The sequence below is a fragment of the Myotis davidii genome, unplaced genomic scaffold, assembly GCF_000327345.1.
Source record: "Myotis davidii unplaced genomic scaffold, ASM32734v1 scaffold168, whole genome shotgun sequence".
Taxonomy (NCBI): Eukaryota; Metazoa; Chordata; class Mammalia; order Chiroptera; family Vespertilionidae; genus Myotis; species Myotis davidii.
The window spans coordinates 11,022,221-11,045,174 of NW_006383016.1; the positions used below are offsets into that span (position 1 = coordinate 11,022,221).

The window sequence follows — 22,954 nt, forward strand, 5'->3', positions numbered from 1 at the left end:
TAATGGTACATAATTATTGATTTAAAATTATTTATGGCACTAAAGATAGTAACTGAAAAATTAATGGACATTTTTAGTGCTAAAAGTAAATGTTTTTCAAAAATATTTGTGTAATCTTTTTTTTTTTAATATGTTGAACTTAGGTTGTATTTTGAAACTGCTTTGTTTAGTGATTTCAGATGTTATTTATATTGTTGACTCCTCATATTCTCTGGACAGAGTTACCAGTCAATTTATATTTTAGTTGTAAGCAGTTGTCCATGCGTCAGGACAGAAAATCAGGATTTTTCTTTAGCATTAAATTTAGTGAAACTCCTGAATTTAGTTAATTTCCCTGAAATTAAGTAGGTGCTCCTTATATACCTATTGAAATATATTAACATTAAAAAAACAACTTTATAGTCTTATATTTGGTGTTTAAATAATTGATTAGCATAATACATTCAGTAAAAGCAAATAAATAGGAAAGGAAGAAAGGGAGGGAGGGAGGGAGGAAAGAAAGAAAGAAAGAAAGAAAGAAAGAAAGAAAGAAAGAAAGAAAGAAAGAAAGAAAGGAAAGAAAGAAAGGAAAGAAAAGAAAGAAGAAAAAGAAAAGGCTTGAGGAGGGGGCTCTGCTGAGAGTGGGAAGGACAGAGAAGGAAGTTAATCTGATGGGGTCTTGAAAGGCTAGCAGGAACTGGCCCAGTGAAGGGGGAGGAGGTCTTTCTGGGAAACTACAAAGCCTATTTTGGCTTTCCAGCAGGCCTCCTAGTGGGCAGTATCTTGAGTATATAGTCATAGTCCAATCTATGCTCATTTTGGTAAATGCAAAAACATAATTGTATTATGGCACCCCAAATGATCAAGCTCTTAATTCATTCACTTGCTTTTACCAAATAATAAGAATTATATACCACTTATTTCAGAGGGAAGTGGGGGTGTGATTAACTGGGGAACTTGTATGCGTATATGCATAGCCCCTGGACACAGACTATAGAGTGGTGAAGCCGTACGAGGGGTGGGTGTGGGGTCAATGGGAAAAAAACAAACTGTAATACTGTCAACAATAAAGATAAATTTAAAAAAATAGAGAGAAGGTGGTGGTGTTTCCTTTTCAGGGATGAAAACAACTTCAGAATTCAAAACATCATATTCATAATCTCAAAATCCATGGAACGTCAAATTAACCCCCACATTGCTTGGCAACTACGCAATTAGAGAAAAGGAATGAGGATAGGTTGAGAAACTGTTACGTAGAGTCTTTGGAAACCATGACCAAGTTTCTGCTTTAGGAAATCCTGCTACTCAGTTCATTACGTGCAGTCTTAGACCATGTGATATTGGGAGTGTGACTTGTAAACTAAATCTCATTGAGTTTACCTGTGACCATGCTCAGTAGCAATAGCAATGGTTGCTATCACAAACTTGAATTAATCTTCCCTGTATTTTTCTTAGGGAAACTTTAATTATTATAAGTTATTTAAATAGTAAACATCTAATTATTATTGAAAGCTATTGAGTTCTAAACATGCTTAGACATTGTTTAGCTATTTTGTGGGTTTAGTTTTGTATCTGCTGTCATTAGTAATTTCTTATTCCTCTTTGGGTGCTTAGTTTGCATATTCTTCTTTAGCATGGATACTGCAATGTGGTATCACTACTGCTTTTATACTTTCCACTTTAACTTTCCTAATTATTTCTAGTGTGCAATAACAAGCAGAGAAAGAAATATTTAGAAAAAAAATAATTCATTAGTATTATGCTACAAAGTTTTTATAAGCAAAAAAAAAAAATTACTCAAAGAGCCACATATTCATTTACTTTTTAAAAGAGAATTGGAAAATATTTGAAAAAAATGTACTAAAATATTTGACTTTGGGAGCATCTTTTCATATACTTACATAGGAGAAACTTTCTTTGCTCTTATAAAAGTAATTCAGGTTAAAAATTGTATTTTTAGAATATCCATCTTTTTTCACAAACTAAGACAGAGTATTATGTGATTCTGTCTGAAGTTTCTATGACTTGTTTCATTGCCTCCTGGGACTTAACAAGCATATCTTATGAATGAGCATTAGATACAGGCATTTTTATATGTCATTAAAAATTATATCTTATTGTTTGGAGACATGAAAAATGTGTGTTCTTTTTGGTATGAATATAAAATGTCCCCACTATAGTAATTACAGCCATGTTTCTTTCTTATGAAATAATATTAACATAATTCTCCTGCTATGAGAGAAGTATAAATAGCTATTTTAAAATAAAACATAGGTTTGAGGGCTTCAGTAAAATGTAGTTCTTTTAAAAAATATGATATAGAATTTGGGTTACTTCTGCATCTAGAATGTTCATAGGGATAGTAATTGTCATGAAATTGTAGTTTCTGGTTTCTACAAGCAAACACATAATTTTATATACTTAAATGCTTTATGCTATAATTTTTATAAATTGTAGTAAAACTTCCCATTTATTCCGATACTCAAACTTGAACAATCTTTTTCATAACCATTTATTGGACAATTTATAGTTACCAATCAATATTGAATTGCTGATTGCATTTGAGTTAGGTGTGGGGCTTAGTTCTTTAACAATGCCTATTCTGCCCAGCCGGCGTTGCTCAGTGGTTGAGCATTGACCTATGAACCAGGAGGTCATGAATCAATTCCCAGTTAGGACACATGCTCAGGTTGTGGGCTCCATCCCCAGTGTGGGGTGTGCAGGAGGCAGCCGATCAATCATTCTCTCATCATTGATGTTTCTCTCTCTCCCTCTCCCTTCCTCTCTGAAAGCAATAAAATTATATTTTTTAAAAATGCCTATTCCTGTAGTCCATACACATGGCATTTAGTTTATAGGAGACTTCCAGAGGCGACCAAAATGTAAAGGACAAGTGCCCCCACCTTCACTCCTGTACTAACCTCTGGGTGTGGCAATGCCAAGGCCCCAATGCCCTGCCAACATGCCAAGACCCCGGGATGCTGCTGCTTTGAGCTACAGATTTCAGGCTCAGCTCATCCACTGGTGGAATCAGGTCCCACCCAGGCCTTCCATTTGATTTGTGGTGTGTTTTTAAAAGTAGTGCTTCACTATGTTTAGGGATACATGAGTAAACCTATAATTAGGTTTAGTGTAATGTCTCTTGGCAATGAAAAGCAAATAAAACTGAATGGATCCTATGACATAAATGTACCACTTTAAACACCCCAGTGACTTTCAACCTTTTTTCATGTCATTGCGCACATAAACAAATTACTAAAAGTCTGCGGCACACCAAAAATATAGTTTTTGCCGATCTGACAAAAAATAGATATAATTTTGACTCATTTATGCTGGACAGCTATTGTTGTGTTGGCTGTTGTCCTTTTTTTTATTTGATAGTCTAAGAAAAAGAGTTTAATGCTTCCAACTAAATAGACAGGTATTGCATATTTTAAAAATTCTTGTGGCACACCCATTAAAAATCGCCGACTTACCCCAACAGTGCCATTTCTCTCATCACCGATATTATTAGCTAAGTTTAAAACTCTGGCTATGTTTCAAGGATATTCCATCAAATTTTAAAACTGAATTTTATTATTAAAAGTTTACAGTCAGCCAGGCTTCCTGTGGTTCTGGATGAAGTCCGTGTTGTTTCTCTGAGGTATTAATCAATTGTTGTGAGCGGCATTAACTTCCCGGTGTTTATCTCTGCCGCCATCTTAGTTTCTCCTCATCACCGATATTATTAGCTAAGTTTAAAACTCTGGCTATGTTTCAAGGATATTCCATCAAATTTTAAAACTGAATTTTATTATTAAAATTAAGTTCTTGAATTGTTAGAAACATTATTCACCATGAGAAAATGATTTTTAATACCAATTTGAAATGGCGGTTGAAATGCTTTCATAATAGGGCAGACATGAAAGATAAGGACCATAGCCAGTTTTGTTCAGTGGATAGAGCTTCAGCCTGCCAACTTTAGGGTCATGGGTTTGATTCCTGTCAAGGGCACATATCTGGGTTGCAGGCTCGATCCCCAGTGTGGGGCGTGCAGGAGGCAGCTGATCAATGAGTCTCTCTCATCATTGATGTTTCTCTCTCTCTCTCCCTTCATCTCTGAAACCAAAAAGAATATATATATATTTTAAAGATGAGGTTTTGAAACATCCTTAATGAGTAAAAAAAAAAAAATCATTTAAATCCATTGTAACTAATCTACTTAGGACACTATATTTTTTGCTTTTGATTCAAAAGCAAAGATTTAAAAGGACTTTATTTAATGAGCATGTTATCCATACAGTGTAGATAGAATCTCTTAGTTAAGAATTCTTGAAAATGGATTTAGGAACCTAATAGAAGATTTCTTACTATCCATATTAAATGGCCTTCCTACATTGTCACTATATACATAAAATAATAGAAGAAACACACCTATGAGAAAATTGACCTTTAAGAGTAATTTCACTGAAATAAAGATTTCTGTGTTTATGACTTTTGAGCTTTGTACTGTAAGATAAATGAGGCAATTGCACCTCTGTTTGTTAGAAATGAGCTTCATAACTAATTAGGTTCTTTTTGGGAAATGCGCTACCTGTTCACCTTTTGTTTGTTTTGTTTTATGTTTGCTGCATTAAAATTACCTACCAGACAAAAGCCAAAACAAAACAAACAAACCAGCAAAACCCCATGCAAACCAGGAAGAAAAATTCCAAGAAAAATACTTTGCTAGAAATTAAATTACTTCTTTGAAAGTTTAGAACTTGGAGAACTAAATATTAGTTAACTTTCATTATGAAAAGAATGCTTTTTTACTTGAGCAAGAAGTTCCAATAGTTCCTTTATCCCCCTGTTTAAGAAAATGCCTGGCAAATTTGAGTTAATTTATTCATTTTTACCTGAACTTCTGGTAGGCAAGCACTTTAAATATTAGCCTAAAACCTATAGATTTACAATTAAATGAACTGAAATAGGTTTTAATATATTGATGACTTAAATTATAGTATAAATAACTCTTTTTGTAGGCTGTTTCTCATCATGCTTGCAAACACAAATTCTGTCTGTGAATGCAGTAAATAAGACTTTGGTTTGAACATTTCACAGTGGGTTAAATGTCCAGTTTTCTTATTTTTAAAGTCCAAAGCTATATGTTTTCTCTAACAAATTTGAGTTTGAATTATTTCTATCATTTTCTAATGTGAGCCGTAAAAATAAATAGCATACATGCTTAAATGTGGTGGGGTTTTGTTGCATTTCTACAACCAAAGACCAGTTGGGCAGAAAAAAAAATAAAATTTAACAGCTTTTAATTTGTCATGTGGAATCTGATTCTATGTGCTTTTTATCACCTCCATATATTTATCTAAGTGAAGCATAAAATGGTTGTAATAATGGAGAATTTAAAGCAGCTTTTGCACATGAGCAGTAATGCTAACTCATATGGTGAATAAAAACTGAATGTAAATTCTAAGAATGTCTGTTTCTTGTGTTTACGAAGGTGTATGTTGGTTAGCTGATATTAGCTCCTCATCATCCCAATTAAGCTATAAGGAACGTTGATGGACAGAATGGAAAACAAATAAGGAATGATCATTTATCTGCTATGAGAAGCTTCATGTACTTATATTTAATTTTCAAACTGCAAGACAATATACATTAGGTCACAGAACACGTCAAAATATAAGCTCACAGCCCTTTTGATGGGTGATGCTCTGCAGTTTCACGTGCTCCCAGAGATAACCCAGGTCTGGCAGAAATCAGTCTAACCTACAATCACCAGTTCCTATCGATTCCGTTTCATTTCTTTCTCTTGGTATGATTCCCCTCTTCTCTATTTCCCTTGCAACTTGGTTCAGGCCTTTCATTATAGTACATGTGTACTATTCCAGCAACCATGTTTCTGTCTGCAATGCCAGCATTCCAACATTCCAGCCCACTTATTCATTTCTGCTAGACTTATGTGCCCATATAACAAAGCTGGCCATGTGACTCCTCTGCCAATAAACTTCTGTGAGCATCCTGTTAATCAATAATTTCAAGCCCAGCCCTAGCCTGTTTGGCTCAGTGGATAGAGCTTCTGCCTGGGGACTGAAAGGTCCCAGGTTCGATTCCGGTCAAAGGCACATCCCCTGGGTTGCGGACTCGAACCCCGGGGGGGGGGGCATGCAGGAGGCAGCCTATCAGTGATTTTCTCTCATCATTGATATTTCTGTCTCTTTTTCTCCCTCTCCCTTCCTCTCTGAAATCAATCCAAATATATTCTTAAAAATTTCAAGCCCAAACACCTTAACTTGGCCTACATGTTTCTGAAGCACACCCTTGTTAGCTTGCAGTCCGCATGCTCTGAAGTTACATTGCACTCCTAAAAATGCTCAGAACTTGTCGCCTCTTCCCCCTGTTGACCTTCTTTTACTTAGCTATTAAAATGTCACCTTCTCTTCTAAAACTCTGGCCTCCCTCGGGTAAAAGTAGCTGATTTATTGAAGTGTTTTCTCACAGTATGTTGCTCATATGTCACATGGAGAATAAATTTTAAATTATCTTATATGCTCATAATCTTACAACATTCTGAACTCCTTGTAGATTAAAATAATTGCATTTATATTTGTATCTATAATGTTAGACACAGTTGCATATGGAGGTGAATGTTCTCACTAAACATTTGTTAAATGAATGAATGTATGAATAAATGAATCCAGAAAGGTCAGAGTAAAACTGCCATATAAAAAATGTTGTTAGAAAACTTACTGAATGTAGAAAACAGTTCTAAACAGTCATGAAACGTCTACTAATTATTATTCTAAGGTTGTCATGAGACCACCTCATACAGACCATTCTCTTCCTCTCAATATACTGAGTGATATAATTTTCATCAGAATGATGGCTTATTAGGAAAATATTTTTTGTTTTACATAACTTTAGCCATTGTACAAATTTGTAGAAGTGCAATTATAAAGTAGGCATTTGCATTAATTTTCATATAAATTTGCATGTGGGTCCAGGCACACAGATCTCGGTGTTAAATGTTTATTCCAGTTCTATCTAACTACCAACATCTATTTTTATGTTACTCAGATATATGAAATCAGGCCATAACCCCACCTCCCCCCCAAAAATATATTCTCTAGAAAAGAATAAGGATTCCTAGTGTTAAAATCCACTGAAACCTATATTGGTCTTCATTATTGGTCTGAATATGTGATTAATACAAGAGCTAATGAAATGTTTTATTAAATTAATAGAACTTTGTATGAGGCTAAATATTGAATACTACATCTATATGGATGAGATTACTTTCATAATTTGTAATGTCATATCAGAGAACTATATTCAATATAGCATAATAATAAGCACTGTATTAGGTTTTATGTCATTTTCCATAAATAAAATAGGATTTAATTAAGTAGTAAGTTCCTTGCCAAAGGTATTTTTAATTGTTGAAATGTTTTACATGGTAATGTGAAAGGTACATAGCAATATTTATGCCCAAAAGAATAATTTAATGGGAGGGGCATACTCAAATATTATAACATAATTTCTTTCTGTTGGTTTCTATGTGTGAAAGCATGTATCTCATTTTACCTATTTTCTTCTACTATCCATACCTCTTAGGATATGTATGATTAAAAACTGCATTTTGTCATGAGATTAAATTTTTGAATCCAATACTTAGTAACATAAGAATCTAGTCAACTTTTGTAAAATTATATTAAATGATCATAAATTGAATTAACTGTCACAAAGAAATAAAGATATGCTCAGTGGTTCATGGGAGAAAATACATTTTGAATATCTTACTTCCATATTAATTACTGAAATGTTTTAAACTATATTTTCTTTGAAACTTTGTTATATTGATAAAATGTTGTATCTTTAGCTCCTCTATGCTGTATCATAATGTCCCACTATTGTTCGTATAAAAGAGGACACTATCTTAATGAAATAATAAATGATTATTCTTCTAATACTAAATTTTATCATTATAGATAACTACCATTTTAATATGCTATCCAATTATGTCAATTTTTGAATACATATCCATCTAGAAAAATCTTAACATTTTTACTTAGTTTCTTTTTTTCCCCATTAAAAGCCAACATTTTTCTCTTTGTGAGTGGCTGGTCTAAAATGAAGTCATCCATGAACAAGCTAGGAATAATAAGCACTAAAATAATATATTAAAATCTGAGCAACTAATATATAGAAAAGACAAAGATATACTTGAATCTGTCAGATCAATACATTCTTGTAATTCCCTCAGGGACAATCATACAATTTGACACCAACATTTAAGCTTTGAAAATTATGTGGCCATCTATTACAGTATGGATGATACATGTCCTCAAACCTTTTCTAACACTTATATTATAACACAAGACAGGGCTACCTCATATAAAAATTCCTTTCTGTTATTCATAATTGCCCAAATGGCTTGTTCTTTTCTTTTTCAGAATGAAGAACAAATTTTGGTATTTTGAGTTTGGAACATCTGAAACTTTCTCAGCAACCTGCAAGAAGCTACATGAATCTGTAGAAATAGAAGTAAGAAAAATGAATTCTCTTTTATAATACTATGAAATGGCCTGAGTTTGGTTATTAATATGTTTTCGGTAGTCCATGGAAGGAGTTATGTTTTGAGCAATCCATATAGCTTTATCCATGAGTCTAAAATTTCATTTCTGTCAGTCGTTGGGAATCTAGTACTATCTGAAATATTAGTATAAAGTTAAGTTTGAGTATGAGTTATTTTAATACAATATAAAAGGAGAGTTGGAACTCAATGTTAGAAAACAATGGAGAAGTTACTGAACATAGTGTGGATACAAAAAAAAAGTAAGATGAAAGAAAGTACTTGAAGAGAAGAGAAAAGTTGCAAGATACATTAAAAAAAACTTATTATTTTCAGGTCTCAGTTTCTTATAACCTTTAAAACACAGTTCACGAAAATTGTACTTACTTTCATGAATGCAGGTTAAAAAGTCTACTTTTCCATTCCATTCCATTCATTAGCTCGATTTTCTCAGTTCCTGGGGTTGCTGTTTCCCCGTTACATTTATAGCAAGTGGAAAAGCCAAGACAGAGAGCAAAGATAGCAAGGAAAGATATATTTGAAAAAGATTTGTAACAAATAGGTCTACCAAAATATATAGACACTAGAAATAAAAGTTCTGGGAATGGGTTACAATAGAAATTGACTTAGTTTTATTGAGAGATTTTAGGGGTTAAAGAAAAAGGAATAGCTAACTTTTGATAAGCGTTGACGACAAACCATAGGTACAGAACTATGAAGCAAGAACATTTAATGATTAGCTGATATGAATTGAGAAATGTGAATAAAAAAATAAATGCATAACTTGTCTTCGAAGGCCTAAATCATTAGTGGCATATGCTCAGTAATAAGTTTGGTAAACAAACGTAGTTATGGACTACATATCATAATGGCCAGCTTGGTTCCTTATTATCCTACCTTTCTAATTTACCGTTAAAGGAAAGAACAGCAAATTTCAGGTATTATCTCAGAATATAACTTTTTTGGCCTTTAATTTCATTATGTTGATGGGTAAAGTGAAGTATTAGGAGAATTGGTGGTCACAAAATGGAAAATGTCCTTCATTACTGAATTAAATGATAACCGTGAAAGGAATATAATCACAAAGAGGTGAAGGGTTTGGGCCCAACGTCAACCTTCTGTGATTATTGTTCATAAAGATATATATAATTTATATATATATATAGTGTTATATATTTATTCTGTTGTATATGTGCATATGCACATATATTTATTAGAAATACCTAAATCTCCCTTCCCCTCGTAAATGTTATTTTTAAAAATCCATTATTTAGTGGATATTGAACATGTCTTGCCCTCAGAATGTTCAAATAAAATCTGTAGAAGAACGCAAAAATGAAAAAAATTATAAGTATGGCTTCTTGTTGAATGTAGGGTACATGCTCTACCTTTTCTTGCCTTATCTTACACAGATTGAAAAAAAAAATGTTCTAGGAGAGATACTCCTTGTGTATGTTTAGGAAAACTCAAGTTGTCAGTCTTTCCAATTTAATTTCTATATTCACTACAATCTCAATCAACACCCCAGCATTATTTTGTAATATTGACAACTGATTCTAAAGTTTATATAGAGAGTTAAAGACCCAGAACAAATTGAAAAAGAACAGAAATGGAGACTGGCACTACCTAACTTCAAGACTTAGTGTAAAGCTACAATACTTAAAACAGCATGATATTGGTGACCAAATAGACCAATAAATCAATGGAACAGGCTAGAGATCCCAGAGACAGACCTCCATAAATACTGATCTTTGACAACGGAGAGAATGTAATGTAATAGGAAAAAAGGGCTTTTAAACAAATGGTTCTAAAACAACTGGGCATCCACAAGCAAAAAAAAAAAAATCTAGACATAGATCTTCACTCTTTTTTTTTAAATGGGATACTGCTTTCTAGTTTTTTAAATTTTTTTCTTTATTGATTAAGGTATTACATATGTGTCCTTATAGCCCCATTGCCTCTCCTCCCCCCACTCATGTCCTCACCTCCTGTTGTCTGTGTCCATTGGTTAGGCTTATATGCATCCATATAAGTCCTTTGGTTGATCTTTCCTCCTTATCCCCACCCTCCCCTACCTTCCCTCTGACCTTCACTATTAACAAAAATTAACTCAAAATGGATCAAACGTCTTAAATGTAAAATGCAAATTTATAAGACTTTTAGAAGATAATGTAGGAAAAAAACCTAGATGGCCTTGGATATGGGGATGCCTATTAGATACATTCCAAAGATATGAGGAAACAATTGATGAACTGGACTTTGTTGAAATTAAAAACTGCTCTGTGAAAGACAATGTCAAGAAAATGAGGAAGCAAGGTACCAATGGAGAGAAAAATATTTGCAAAGGACATATCTGATAAAGGACTCTGAGCCAAAATATGCAAAGAACCCTTAAAATGCAACATTATGAAAGTAAACAATCCCATTGAAAAATAGGATGGAGATTTTAACAGACATTTCACCAAAAAATATACACAGAAGGCAAAGAAACGATACTCCGATGAAAATTAAAACAATGACCTACCGCTCCCCGCCTATTAGAAGCCTGAAAACATCAAATGCCGGTGTGGATGTGGAGAAAGAGGAAGTTTCATTCATTGAAGATGGGAATGCAAAAATGACAGAGCTACTTCAGAAAACAGTTTGGCACTTTCTTACAAAACTAAATATACTCTTACCATATGATCCATCGATTATACTCATGAGAGTTGAAAACCAAAAGGAATTGAAAACTTATGTCCATGCTAAAACCTGTACATGGATATTTATAAAAGCTTAATTAATAATTACCAAAAGTTGGAAACAAACAAGGGGTTCTTCAGTAGCTGAGTGGATGCATATATTCACACAATTATGTATTTACGTGTCACAGAATAGAAAATGTTCAAGAAAAAGGTTGTATCATATAGCAAAGATATTTGAATGAAAATCAATGTGGAAAACATTGACATCTTATGGAATAACTATTTAGAATGTGCCCCCCAAAAATATGGGCAATAGAACTAAATTATTTATCTTAGGCTGTGTTTCTACATGCCCTCCACGTCTGACTTACCATCTCTGCATTGACTGTCTTGTTCTGGAAACCACTACAGTAACATTTATAAATAAGAACCAGAGCCATGCACTTTCCATTCTATTTTTACAAATCTTAAAATACTGTTATAATTTTATGTATTCATCTTAATTCTAAAATGTGGGGTTTGTGCGTGTGTGTGTGTGAGTGTGTATATGGATGGTAATATAAAATCTGCTTCTCTGCTTTTTAATGAATCCAGTCTATCATATTAGTAGAATATTCCTTTCTACCCTCAAGGTTACTTCATAATTAAATATAACAAAAACAGCAATTTGGAAATTCGATTCTGTTTCCTGTTGCTTCCTATTTGGCCTAAAATTATACCAACTATGGTTTGAAAATATATACCAGAGACTAAAACCACTCCAGTACAAGAGTGCCTCATGTAATGGGTATATATATATATATATTTTTTATAAGCATCCTCTTCAAAACACATTTACTGCATGACCCTTCATTTCACATTTCTCTTTCATACAGGAAGCTTTTTCCAAAAGGGTTGAATATTTATAATAATATGAATATCATGAGATACTAGTTTATAATGATACTAGAGGCCTGGTGCATGAAATTCATGCGGGGGCGGAGGGGATTCCCTCAGCCCGGCCTGCACCCTCTCACATTCAGGAACTCTTGGGGGATGTTGGACTGCCAATTTAGGCCCGATCCCGCAGGGATCCCTCAGGGATCAGGCTTAAACTGGCAGTCAGACATCCCTCTGGCAATCTGGGATGCTGGCTCCTAACTGTTCACCTGCCTGTCTGCCTGCCTGATCACCCCTAACCACTCGGCTTGTCTGCCTCATCCCCCCTAACCCCTCACCTACCTGCCTGCCTGATTTCCCCTAACTGCTTGCCTGCCTTCCTGATCACCCCTAACCACCTCTGCCTGCCTGCCTGATTGCCCCTATCCACTCTGCCTGTCTTCCTGGTGCCCCTAACTGTTCGCCTGCCTGCCTGATCACCCCTAACTGCTCGCCTGCCTGCTTGATTACCCCTAACCACTCACCTGCCTGCCTGATCACCCCTAACCACCTCTGTCTGCCTGTCTGATCACCCCTAACCACTTGCCTGCCTGCCTAATCACCCCTAACTTCTCGCCTGCCTGCCTGATTGCCCCTGACCACTCTGCCTGCCTGCCTGATTGCCCCTAAAAACTTGCCTGCCTGCCCAATCACCCCTAACTGCTCGCCTGCCTGTCTGATCATCCCTAACCACCTCTGCCTTGGCCCCTGCCACCGTAGCTTCGTCCAGAAGGACGTCCAGAATGACGTCCTTGAGGTCATTCAGCTGTCCAGTCTTATTAGCATGTTAGGCTTATATTATTATAGATAGCTAAGTTTTATCTATTATTAATTAAACCTCATGCTTGGTGCTAAGCAATGAAAACATTATTTGATTTAGTCTGCCTCAAAATCCTATGAGTTAAAGAGATTTTATGTTTCCATTGCAGAATTGAACAGATGAACATTTTATTTTCTTTAATAATTTAAGAGAAATAAGAATTGTGTTGCTGCCAAAGGTTTTAAATCTAAGGAAACAAATAAATTGTAGATTTTATACATACTAATATGTGTGTATATGTGTATAAACTGATGACGTATAATGTATATGGTGAGAGAAAGATTAACAAAGTTGAAATTTTTAATTTTCAGGTTATCAGTTATCTTCTAACTTTGCTACCAAAGATAAATGAAAAATTAAAAGTTTCAAAATTTTAATATATTAAAAGCAAAATTTGTATTATATTATTTGGGAAAGGCACCAAAGGGTCTTATGTTTTATTGAGCAAAATATGAATGATTTTTATCTGACCTCAGCATAAAATTAGACTCAGTATGAAAAAAATTATATACAGTTTATCATTAATTTTATTTTATCAAATTTATTATCCACATTTGCAGCTCTCCAGTGTTCCTCACATGTTTTGAATTTTCCTGTCAAATTAATTGAATCTAAAACACTAAATTCACATATAAAAGCTTTCCCTTAACACCTTTGTATAGTATGGTGCTGGGTATATTAGTAAACCAGGATTCAAATGCATTGGGAAAAAAATTTTTTTAAACATCTTCTTTTCTTTTAGGTAAATTTCTATGGAATAAGATCTTCCCTTTAAAACCAGCTTTGCACTTTGCAAATAGCTCCCATTGTACTATATAGTACTATATGCTAACGACCTTTTCTCTACATAATAAAAATATTCAGGATTTATTGACTAACCGAGGCTGTTAGCTTTTAAGCTTTTACATTCTTTTCCTCTGGAGCTACCTTTTTGAAAATCATAAATCTTTGAAACGGATGAAAATATTATCTGACACAGTATTATAACTTGTTTATATTTCATAGCTCTCACCTCAGCTTTTATTTCCATGCACTCCGCTGGTGCGCACCAGACCGTTCCTGGTCTCCATCAGGACGAGCACTGAAAGTTTCCTGACTAACGAACATAATGTTAAAGCAAACAGAGGAAGGTAGTCTGGGGTCAAGAACTAGTGGAAACAAATCACTAATAAATAGCAATTTATGTAAGTACACTGTCCTCCTCTCAGGGGAACCTCAGTGTTCTTCATAAGTCCTTTATTGGGGCTCAGTGATTTTTTTTAACTTTGTTAAAGATCTACTTACTCTGTTTCCTTAAAACTACATGTGACCAGACGCTGAAGATTGAAAACATGAATAATGGTATCTACTGATGTTTTTCAATTGTCACATGTAGCTTCCCCAGTTCATTATTTTAAGCCTATTTGCCAATGTGCTTTCCTTTTAGGCATAAGAACAAAGGGAGACTTCTTCACTAATTCTGAAAGTAACTTGTCACAGTGGGGCTCTAAGGCCTAGTCACTAATTGTCTCATCGTCCTACCTGCTGTGTCCAATATTGAGTGAAAATGGAAGCCAGGCCCCAACTTCAGTTTATTTCTCAATTCTTCTGTTATTTAAGTGATTTTAGTCGGTTTGGGGGAAACCAGACCTTTATAAATTAACAGCAGGGAAATACCAAAGGTGTCAGATTGCATATTTATCATCTTTTTCGTGTAATACTTAAATATGTATTAAGAAGTGACTGACATAAATTAGGCAGATTTCAGAAGCCACAGGCCATGGCTTGTAGGGGACCCCCTTCTGCTTGACATTTCATCCTTGTCAAAGATCAAATTATTTTAATTTAGGCTGCAAATTATAAGGAATGAAGACTTCTTTGTGGGAATTCCCTGTGGTAATCTGACTTTTGTTGTTACTGCTGCTTGTCAGTGTGCAAAAGATATAATATGCATGCAAATAAGGTTAAAAAATATGTACTATCTAATTATCCAGCCAGTACATTCCACTTGAAGACAGTGGGAGGCCTGACACACAGTATGTGTTTGATTCATTGAGGCCTGCAGGGTATTTACACAAGATTACTTTTAATTATGAAATTAATATCTGTTTATCTAGAATATATAGCAGTAAGTGAGTATACACATGAGTAGAATTCTTTAGTAAAAAGAAATCATCTTAATTTAATACACGAAAAGGAAGAAAAAAAATCAGTTGTTTTTTGGGGTGGAGGTGGGGGGGGGGGGGGGAACATTATCCAGACCTTGGTTTCACCCTGATGGAAGCAATTTGAATGAAAACTTGGCACCTTCTCTAGAATTTGTTTCTAGCCCTGCCAAGTAGGCTCAAGATGTGATGCTTTATTTCACAGTGTTTACATTTTAGTGACTAAGATGCAGTATGAGGTTCAGTATGATGAGGCAGAAGTGGAAAAAGATAAAGATTTTCTATTTGTTTAATTTTTGTTTTTATCATGTTGACATAGCATTAGCTCTTTTAGGTTCAGAAATCATGATTGCCATGAGAAGAAAATGATGATTACTCTCAATGTCTTTTTCCTACACTATGACATGATACATAAAACAACCCCACTGCAGATATCCTTCAAGTTCTGAAATACATATTCCCAACAAAGTTTTTTATAAACCAAACTAAACTTATGTATTTATATCTCTCTTCTCATATTGACTTATAATTGAACAAGGGAGAACAGTGTCTGGGTTTTATTTGTGACTAGAGGCCCGGTGCACAAAATTCATGCCCTCAGGGGTGGGAGGGGCTCCCTCAGCCTAGCCTGCACCCTCTTGCAGTCAGGGAGCCCTCAGGGCATGTCTGACTGACAGCTTAGGCCTGCTTTTCATGGGGATCGAGCCTAAGTTGGCAGTCAGACATCCTTAATGCTGTCTCGAAGGCAGGAGAGGCTCCCGCCACTACCGCCGCTCTTGCCAGCCAAGAGCCAGGCATATAGCTGAGCAGCCCTCCCACTGTGGGAGCACACTGACCACCAGGGGGCAGCTCCTGCATTGAACTGGTGGTCAGTGCACATTATAGCAACCTGTCGTTCCACAGTTTGATCGATTTGCCTATTAGCCTTTTATTATATAGGATTATTACCATTTTAGAAAACTCAAAAGAAATGAGTGACTCCAAAAATACAGTATTGCCTGTCACCCTCTACACATGTCCATTGGTGGAAATGAAGAGAGAATTCAAAATATTTTAAAATTTACCATTGTGTCTGTTAGCAAGTTTTGTATTTTTAAGACAAACAGAAAAAAACCTGCCTAATTAATGGTTTTTATTTTTTAATTCATTGTTACAGCAGCTATAAAGTAATGATGGGTTAGTGATTACATTTACTGCTACTCTTGGCATTTCCCTCACTCAGCCTGCCTAGTCCTCCATATTCATGTAGACAATTATGTGTCTCATTGCCTTTAACACTGTATTTGGAACTCAATCTAGAAAGAAAAACAAAAAACCATCATTGGCCACTCTAATGTAATTCAGAGCCCTTGCAAATTCTGTTTTGTACTTTTCTTTTGTCAAAAGTCTCTTCTTATTCACTTTCTCTTAATAGTGCCTTGAAGTGTGTTCTAAGAAGGAGGCAATCATTAAAATTTCCACCTAAAATTTAACCAAACTTCCCAGAATCAAGCTTTTTGTAACACATTGGAAATTTATAACTTGTTATACATGCAGTTACTAACACATCTCTTTCCCAAAGGTTTTCTATAAACAAAAAGAAACTGATGATTCAATTTGATCATTTTTAAAGAGTCTGAATAACAGGTTAATGTTATCATCTGTTTTATATTTTCTTTTGACATTTAGGGTAACTATTGAAGTGTATCTGTAAAGCTTATTTAGAAATGACAAGATTATGGATGTTAAAGTTCTTATTAAAAGATAAAGAAATACAAAAGGAGAAATCAAGGAAAGAAAGACAAAATATTTTTCTGTTCTTTTCTTTTTACTGATCAGTGTGATGGAGTTCAGATAGATTTAATAAACATCTCTCTGGAAGGAATTGCGATCTTGAATATACCAAGCATGCATGGAGGATCCAATCTTTGGGGAGAGTCTAAGAAAAGAAGAAGCCATCGTCGGATAGAGAAGAAAGGATCTGACAAAAGGACCACACTCACAGATGCCAAAGAGTTGAAGTTTGCAAGTCAAGGTAAGTTTTCTCAGATTATTTGTTAAATTTATTTTAATCTTCTTTTTTGAGGCTACATTAAAATTAAAGAATATCCCATCACTATCATCTATAGATTTATAAGTTGTTTTTTTCATAATCAAATGTGCATGTGTAATTACATTATATCATAATAAATTCTACAATCATGTGTATACTGACTGTATTTTTCTTTTTTACTCCTTTATTCTCTTTGGGTATATAACATCCTATAGACAACAAATACATCTGGATATTCAGAGTATAATAATATAGCGTTTATTGTACATTAAATTCTGGAATGTGATGATCTTGCTCAGGATGTTCCAGTTGCTCTAACAAGGGCTGGTTAAAGCCGTTCTAAGATTGTGCTGCAAGATTTTTTATTCGTGGCTTTGCTCAGTCAGGCTGTGATATTGAAGTATCTTATGTTAAGCTCTTGTTCTAAGTACCATATATAATTGCATGTTTTATTTTCCCACAATAAATTTCAATTATGTGCTGTTCAGAAATTTAATAAGAGCAATTAGGAAATCTGGGGAAAAGGGGGCAAAGGATGAACAAAATAGGATAGAATAGTTGTACATCAGAATTTTCAAGGACATTGTAATATTTATATCACATTGGGACTTGATAACTAACTCCTGTTGATAGATTTTATAAGCAAAGATAAATTGGTAGCATTCTAATAATTTATCATGTCCAAATAATTTATGTGTATTATCCATACTATTTCTTTACCTTTTAGAATCTACCTAATTCTATTAATGACGTTCAGATGTCTTAAAAAACATATTGGCTCAGCCCAAAGCAAAGACAACATGTGAAGTTGTTATAGGGTTATTATGATCCCAATAAAATAATGAGTATATTTTTTTAATAAATAAAATAAATGTGAGGAGGGTTGTTAGGCTTGATGTTAATAGGACATGGCTTTATGTTTTAATGTCTTCAGGTGTCTGATTCAAGTTTCAGTAGCAGGCAGCGACTTCTGTTATGTGGAATTTGGTGACTATAAGAATGACAAAGATTGATGGAGAAAGCATTAGGTATCCTCATGACAGAAGTGCTTATTACAACCTGCCAATGACAGAGGTTTTGAAGCCCCCTAGATGTGTAGGTAATCCTAAAGAGGTACATCTTGAAAAGTAGTGCAATTTATTTATTTATTTTAATTTCAAATTACATTTAACTTTCAATATTATTTTATATTGTTTTCAGGTGTACAGCTTAGTGGTTAAGACAGTCATACTTTACAAAGTGTTCTCCCCTATATTTTCACTACCCACCTGGCATCATATGCTTTTAACCATGATATTATTGACTCTATTCCCTATGCTGTATTTTATCGCCCCATGACTATTCTGTAACTACCAATTTGTACTTTTTAATCCCTTTCACCCAGTCCCCCACCCCTCTCCTCTGGCAACCATAGACGCTCTTTGAATCAATGAGTGAGTCTGTTTCAATTTCATTCATTCGTTATTTTCTTTCAATTCCACATATAAGTGGAATCATATGGTATTTGTCTTTTTCTCTATTTCAAAAGTAGTGTAATTTAATACAAGTAAGTTTATACCAAATTAATTAAAGTGCTGTATACTCAAAATGAAAACAACTATATGAAAACATGGGGAAATGTTTTCTAAAGGAGAAATACATAGACAAAATGAGTAGTTTGGGGCTCTATGAATTTAAATCTGAAGGGAATTATATATAACTAGAGGCCCAATGCACAAAGATTCATGCAAGAATAGGCTTTATTTCCCCTGGTTGCCAGCACCGCCTTTGTTCGGGCCCAGAGCCGCCTTCCGCCTTTGCGCACTGCCCAGAGGCCCTGAGAGGCCATGGGACAACACGAGCATCCCGGCCTGGCCACTGCCATCTTTGTTGGATCAATTTGCATATCCCCTCCTTATTGGCTGTGGGCACTGCCATCTTTGCCACAAAGTGATGGTCAATTTGCATATTCTGTCTTTATTAGATAGGATTATAAACTTCTAAGATTTAATGTGGTTAATATTGCATTTATATTTAAATAGTACTTTAGTAAATTTCAAAGGAGGTTAACGAAAATTTTCTAAATATTAAAATTAGTTCAAGGACTATACTAACATCAAACATAAAAAGCTCTGCTCTCTCCCTAGGGAAGCAATGAGTAGATATATATTACATAGTAATATAGTCCATGCAATCAAAAAGAGTTTTATGTATATTATATATATATATGTAATAATTTCAGGGTTATTTTTATAGTTGGTCACTACATACCAATAGTTACCATGTCCTTTGCATGTAGATATTACAGTTATATATCTGAATTGATTCTCAAAGCTCAACTGCCAACTACGTTCACCCACTGAGCTGTTAAAACTCTTAAGACTCATAGGTATTTTTTACCATGACAAGTGTGTACAGCCTCTATGGAGCTACGGCAGACATACCGTTTACTGGCCTCACTCTTCTTCTCCGTATGCTTTTCTCAATAATACACATTTGGAATAAAGCACAGAGATGTCAGCCAGAACTGTTCTCATGGACTATCACTGCTCATAACTATAGGAATCTCTTCCCATTTTACCCTCTTGCTGTGTGAAACAATCAGGACCTAATTTTCATAAACTTGGGAAAGGAGAAAATGGAAATCTATAGGGTTTATGATTTAGGAATATTTATTCTCAGTACAAAATGGAGAAAAATAGTAGAAATTAGAGTTTTTGAAGCTCATTAGGTGAACAATAACAGAAGAATGTTTGTAACTAAATTGGCTCATTTTTTTGTTTCCCCTCTTACTAAACTATGCTTCCAGGGTTTAGTTTTATTTTAAGATAAGTATAATTTCACTGATAAAAATGCCTTCATCAGCTATATGTAAAAAGTTGACTAGTATATATTAATTACTTTTTCCTTTTAATTAAATTTCCCCCAAAAATGTTTTATTTTTATATATTTTGCATCAGAATAGTGGAAAATATCTCCTCTTTTTAAGTACCTTCAAGCTTTGAAGTTTTAATTTCAAATTTATTTTATTAATTATTAAATGTTATGCTTGATAGTGAGGAGTGAAAATTTAATACTTAAAATATCTGTATGAATCTCTTTCCTAAAGGGCATATTATTCAATCATTTCATTGTGTTTTAAATTTCACAAAAACAACAGTGATATTAATGTGAGGGTCAATGAGCATTTTAAATCTAAATATGTTTTTAAATAGACACAAAATGATTGAAGATATAGACTTTAGAATGAAATGTGGAAAATATAATTCTAGTTCAACATATTTCTTTAACCCAGATTTAAATTAATGTATTTTACTATATTAGTAAGAAAGTGAAAAATTGAATAGTGTAACTTTTTTATCAGGAGCATTTTCTCAAAATATTAACTAACAATTTTCCTGATATGCTTCCATAAAACACTAAAGTTTAAAATAAATGTTTAATATATTGTAATGGATCCTTGTTTCCATAAATCTTAGGAAGCTTTTGTTGATGTAGGTGGTAGAGTTGGGGAATCAAGCAGAACTAGATTTTTTGTAATAAAGGCAAATTATTTTATTTAGTAGAAGGATGTACTAATATATTAAGAAAAAAGTTTACAAGTTTTATGTTTAATTAAAAAATGTGTCATAACCAGTGATCCCACTTCTAGGCATATATCCTAAGAAGCCCAAAACACCAATCAGAAAGAATACATGCACCCTATGTATATAGTACCTCTGTTGTTGATAGCTAAGAACTGGAAACAGCCCAAATGCCCACCAGTAGATGAGTGGATAAAAAAGCTGTGGTACATTTTACACTATGGAATACTATGCAGCTATAAAAAACGAATTATCTGTTACCCTTTGAGATAGCATAGAGGGACCTGGAAAATATTATGCTACGCAAAATAAACCAGTCAGATTAAGAGAAGCATCACATGACCTCACTCATATGTGGAAACTAAAGAACAAAATAAACTGATGAACAAAATAGATCCAGAGACATAGAAGCATGGAACAGACTGTCCAATCTCAGAGGAAAGGTGGGGTTGGGTGGTTGGGTGGGTGGAAAGAGATGAACCAATGAATTTATATGAATATGCATAACCCATGGACACAGACAATAGTGAGGAGAAGGCCTGGGAAGAGGGTGCAGACTAGAAGGGGTCCATGGCGGGGGGCGGGGGGTAAAGAAACATTTGTAATACTTTCAAAAATAAAGATTAAATTTTAAAAAGTGTCATAGACCAAAGGTACAGGATTAAGTTTCGAGCATTAAATTCTCATTTATATTGTGCTGTACATGATCTGGAAGTCCTGCACAATATTTGCTTGCAATATTTGAGGGCACTCACAGCATAAGATTAGAGTATCTTCAGTTAAGAAATTCACTGGTTGGAAATTTGGGGTTGATTTCATTCAAGTTGATGAAAATTATAAGTAATTCATTTAATTAAATTGTGTTCCAGAAAAATATTCTATAACAGTTGGATGCAATTCGGAATCAGATTCACACTCACACTCATCTAATTCAGTGAACATTTCCTTAGTGGGTTTTTCTTTTATTGGTTTTTTTCCTCTTGCTTTTCTATCCTTTTTTTGAAATATAAATGAGTGTATAATATATAGACAGCAGGTCTTCAAAGCTGTGAGGTAGACTGGGTACATCTCCAGTGCTCTGATCCTTAAGAGTCAATCATTCCCATTTGTATCAGTTACTGAGTTCATCTTAGCTGCCCCCCTCTTCTGAATTAATTCTAAGCATCAGCAAGATGTCTAATAAATTTATGCACATTAATGTATAAATGACTGATTGCATGAAAGTAGAGATATTTGCATTTTAAAAGAAATAAAGGCCTTCAGCTAAACCATTATTTTTCAAACTGAGTTATAACTCCAATACTTCAGAGGTGCTCTAAAATTCTTTAGCGGTTCAAATTCATTATCACCATATTTTGAAACAATAATAACTATAATAAAAACACCCTAAAGTGTTTCTATAAAATAATTTTTTCATATTAATGATTTCAAACCTTTAAATTGGGTTATCAGACAAAAAACAAATTCCTCTTCTCCTGCATCTCTTCCTCCTTCTTCTCAATTGATCAATAACAGTAGATAGATTTGCATATCCACATGTATACATGTATGTATGTACATGTATGTATATGTATGTATATGTATGTATATGTGTAGATGTTCATATGTATATATATACAGATGTAAATTATTAATCAATAACAGTCACATTAACTGGAGAATCTGTAGCTCTGCAATGGTCATCTAAAAATATATCTTTGCATACTGAATGAGGATAATTATACAAATGGGTACATTACCACCATAGCACATGTTAATTAAATAGAATTAAAAGGCCCAAAGCTCAGGTACTTTTGTTTTCCATAGTCAACAAACAGCATAGCGACCAATGGACATGAAAACAGGTGACCACGCTAATACTTTAAAAGTGAATGGTCACCACTGTTTGGAAAATTTTTGCTTATAAAGAAATTGCACTAGTAAGCTCACTCCCCAAAATAATAGTCCTTTACTAGTTTGTATATCAAGTGCATTTTATCACAGATTTGTGATATAAACATGTTCACCACTGCCAATAAAGAGCCAGCAATGAAATTGAAACACATTTCATCTAAGTATGCAGGATGAAATAAATTTATTAAAAATACACCTTTTGGAAGTATTTTTTAACCAGACAGTGAGGATCTCTCAGGTAATGTGAGCAGTTTTTAGTTATTCAAATGGTTTCAATTCTGAAGATGATAAGCCCAACTATTCCACTCTCCAGCACTGAAATCAGAATGATACAAAATAGCCAAGTGAGATTAAAAAATGTGTACCATTTACA

The 22,954-nt window shown here is 34.1% G+C and overlaps 1 protein-coding gene across 4 annotated transcripts in view; it reads left to right on the forward strand.

Annotated features, from left to right (window-relative positions):
• Window positions 1-22,954, forward strand: part of DGKB (diacylglycerol kinase beta) — a 533,513-nt gene that overhangs the window by 362,532 nt on the left and 148,027 nt on the right. For all 4 annotated transcript variants that reach the window (XM_015558205.1, XM_015558206.1, XM_006779053.2 and 1 more), the window contains 2 exons: window positions 8,409-8,499; window positions 16,912-17,107. In XM_015558205.1, coding sequence (XP_015413691.1) covers window positions 8,409-8,499; window positions 16,912-17,107 — 287 coding nt within the window. The remainder of the gene's footprint in view (window positions 1-8,408; window positions 8,500-16,911; window positions 17,108-22,954) is intronic.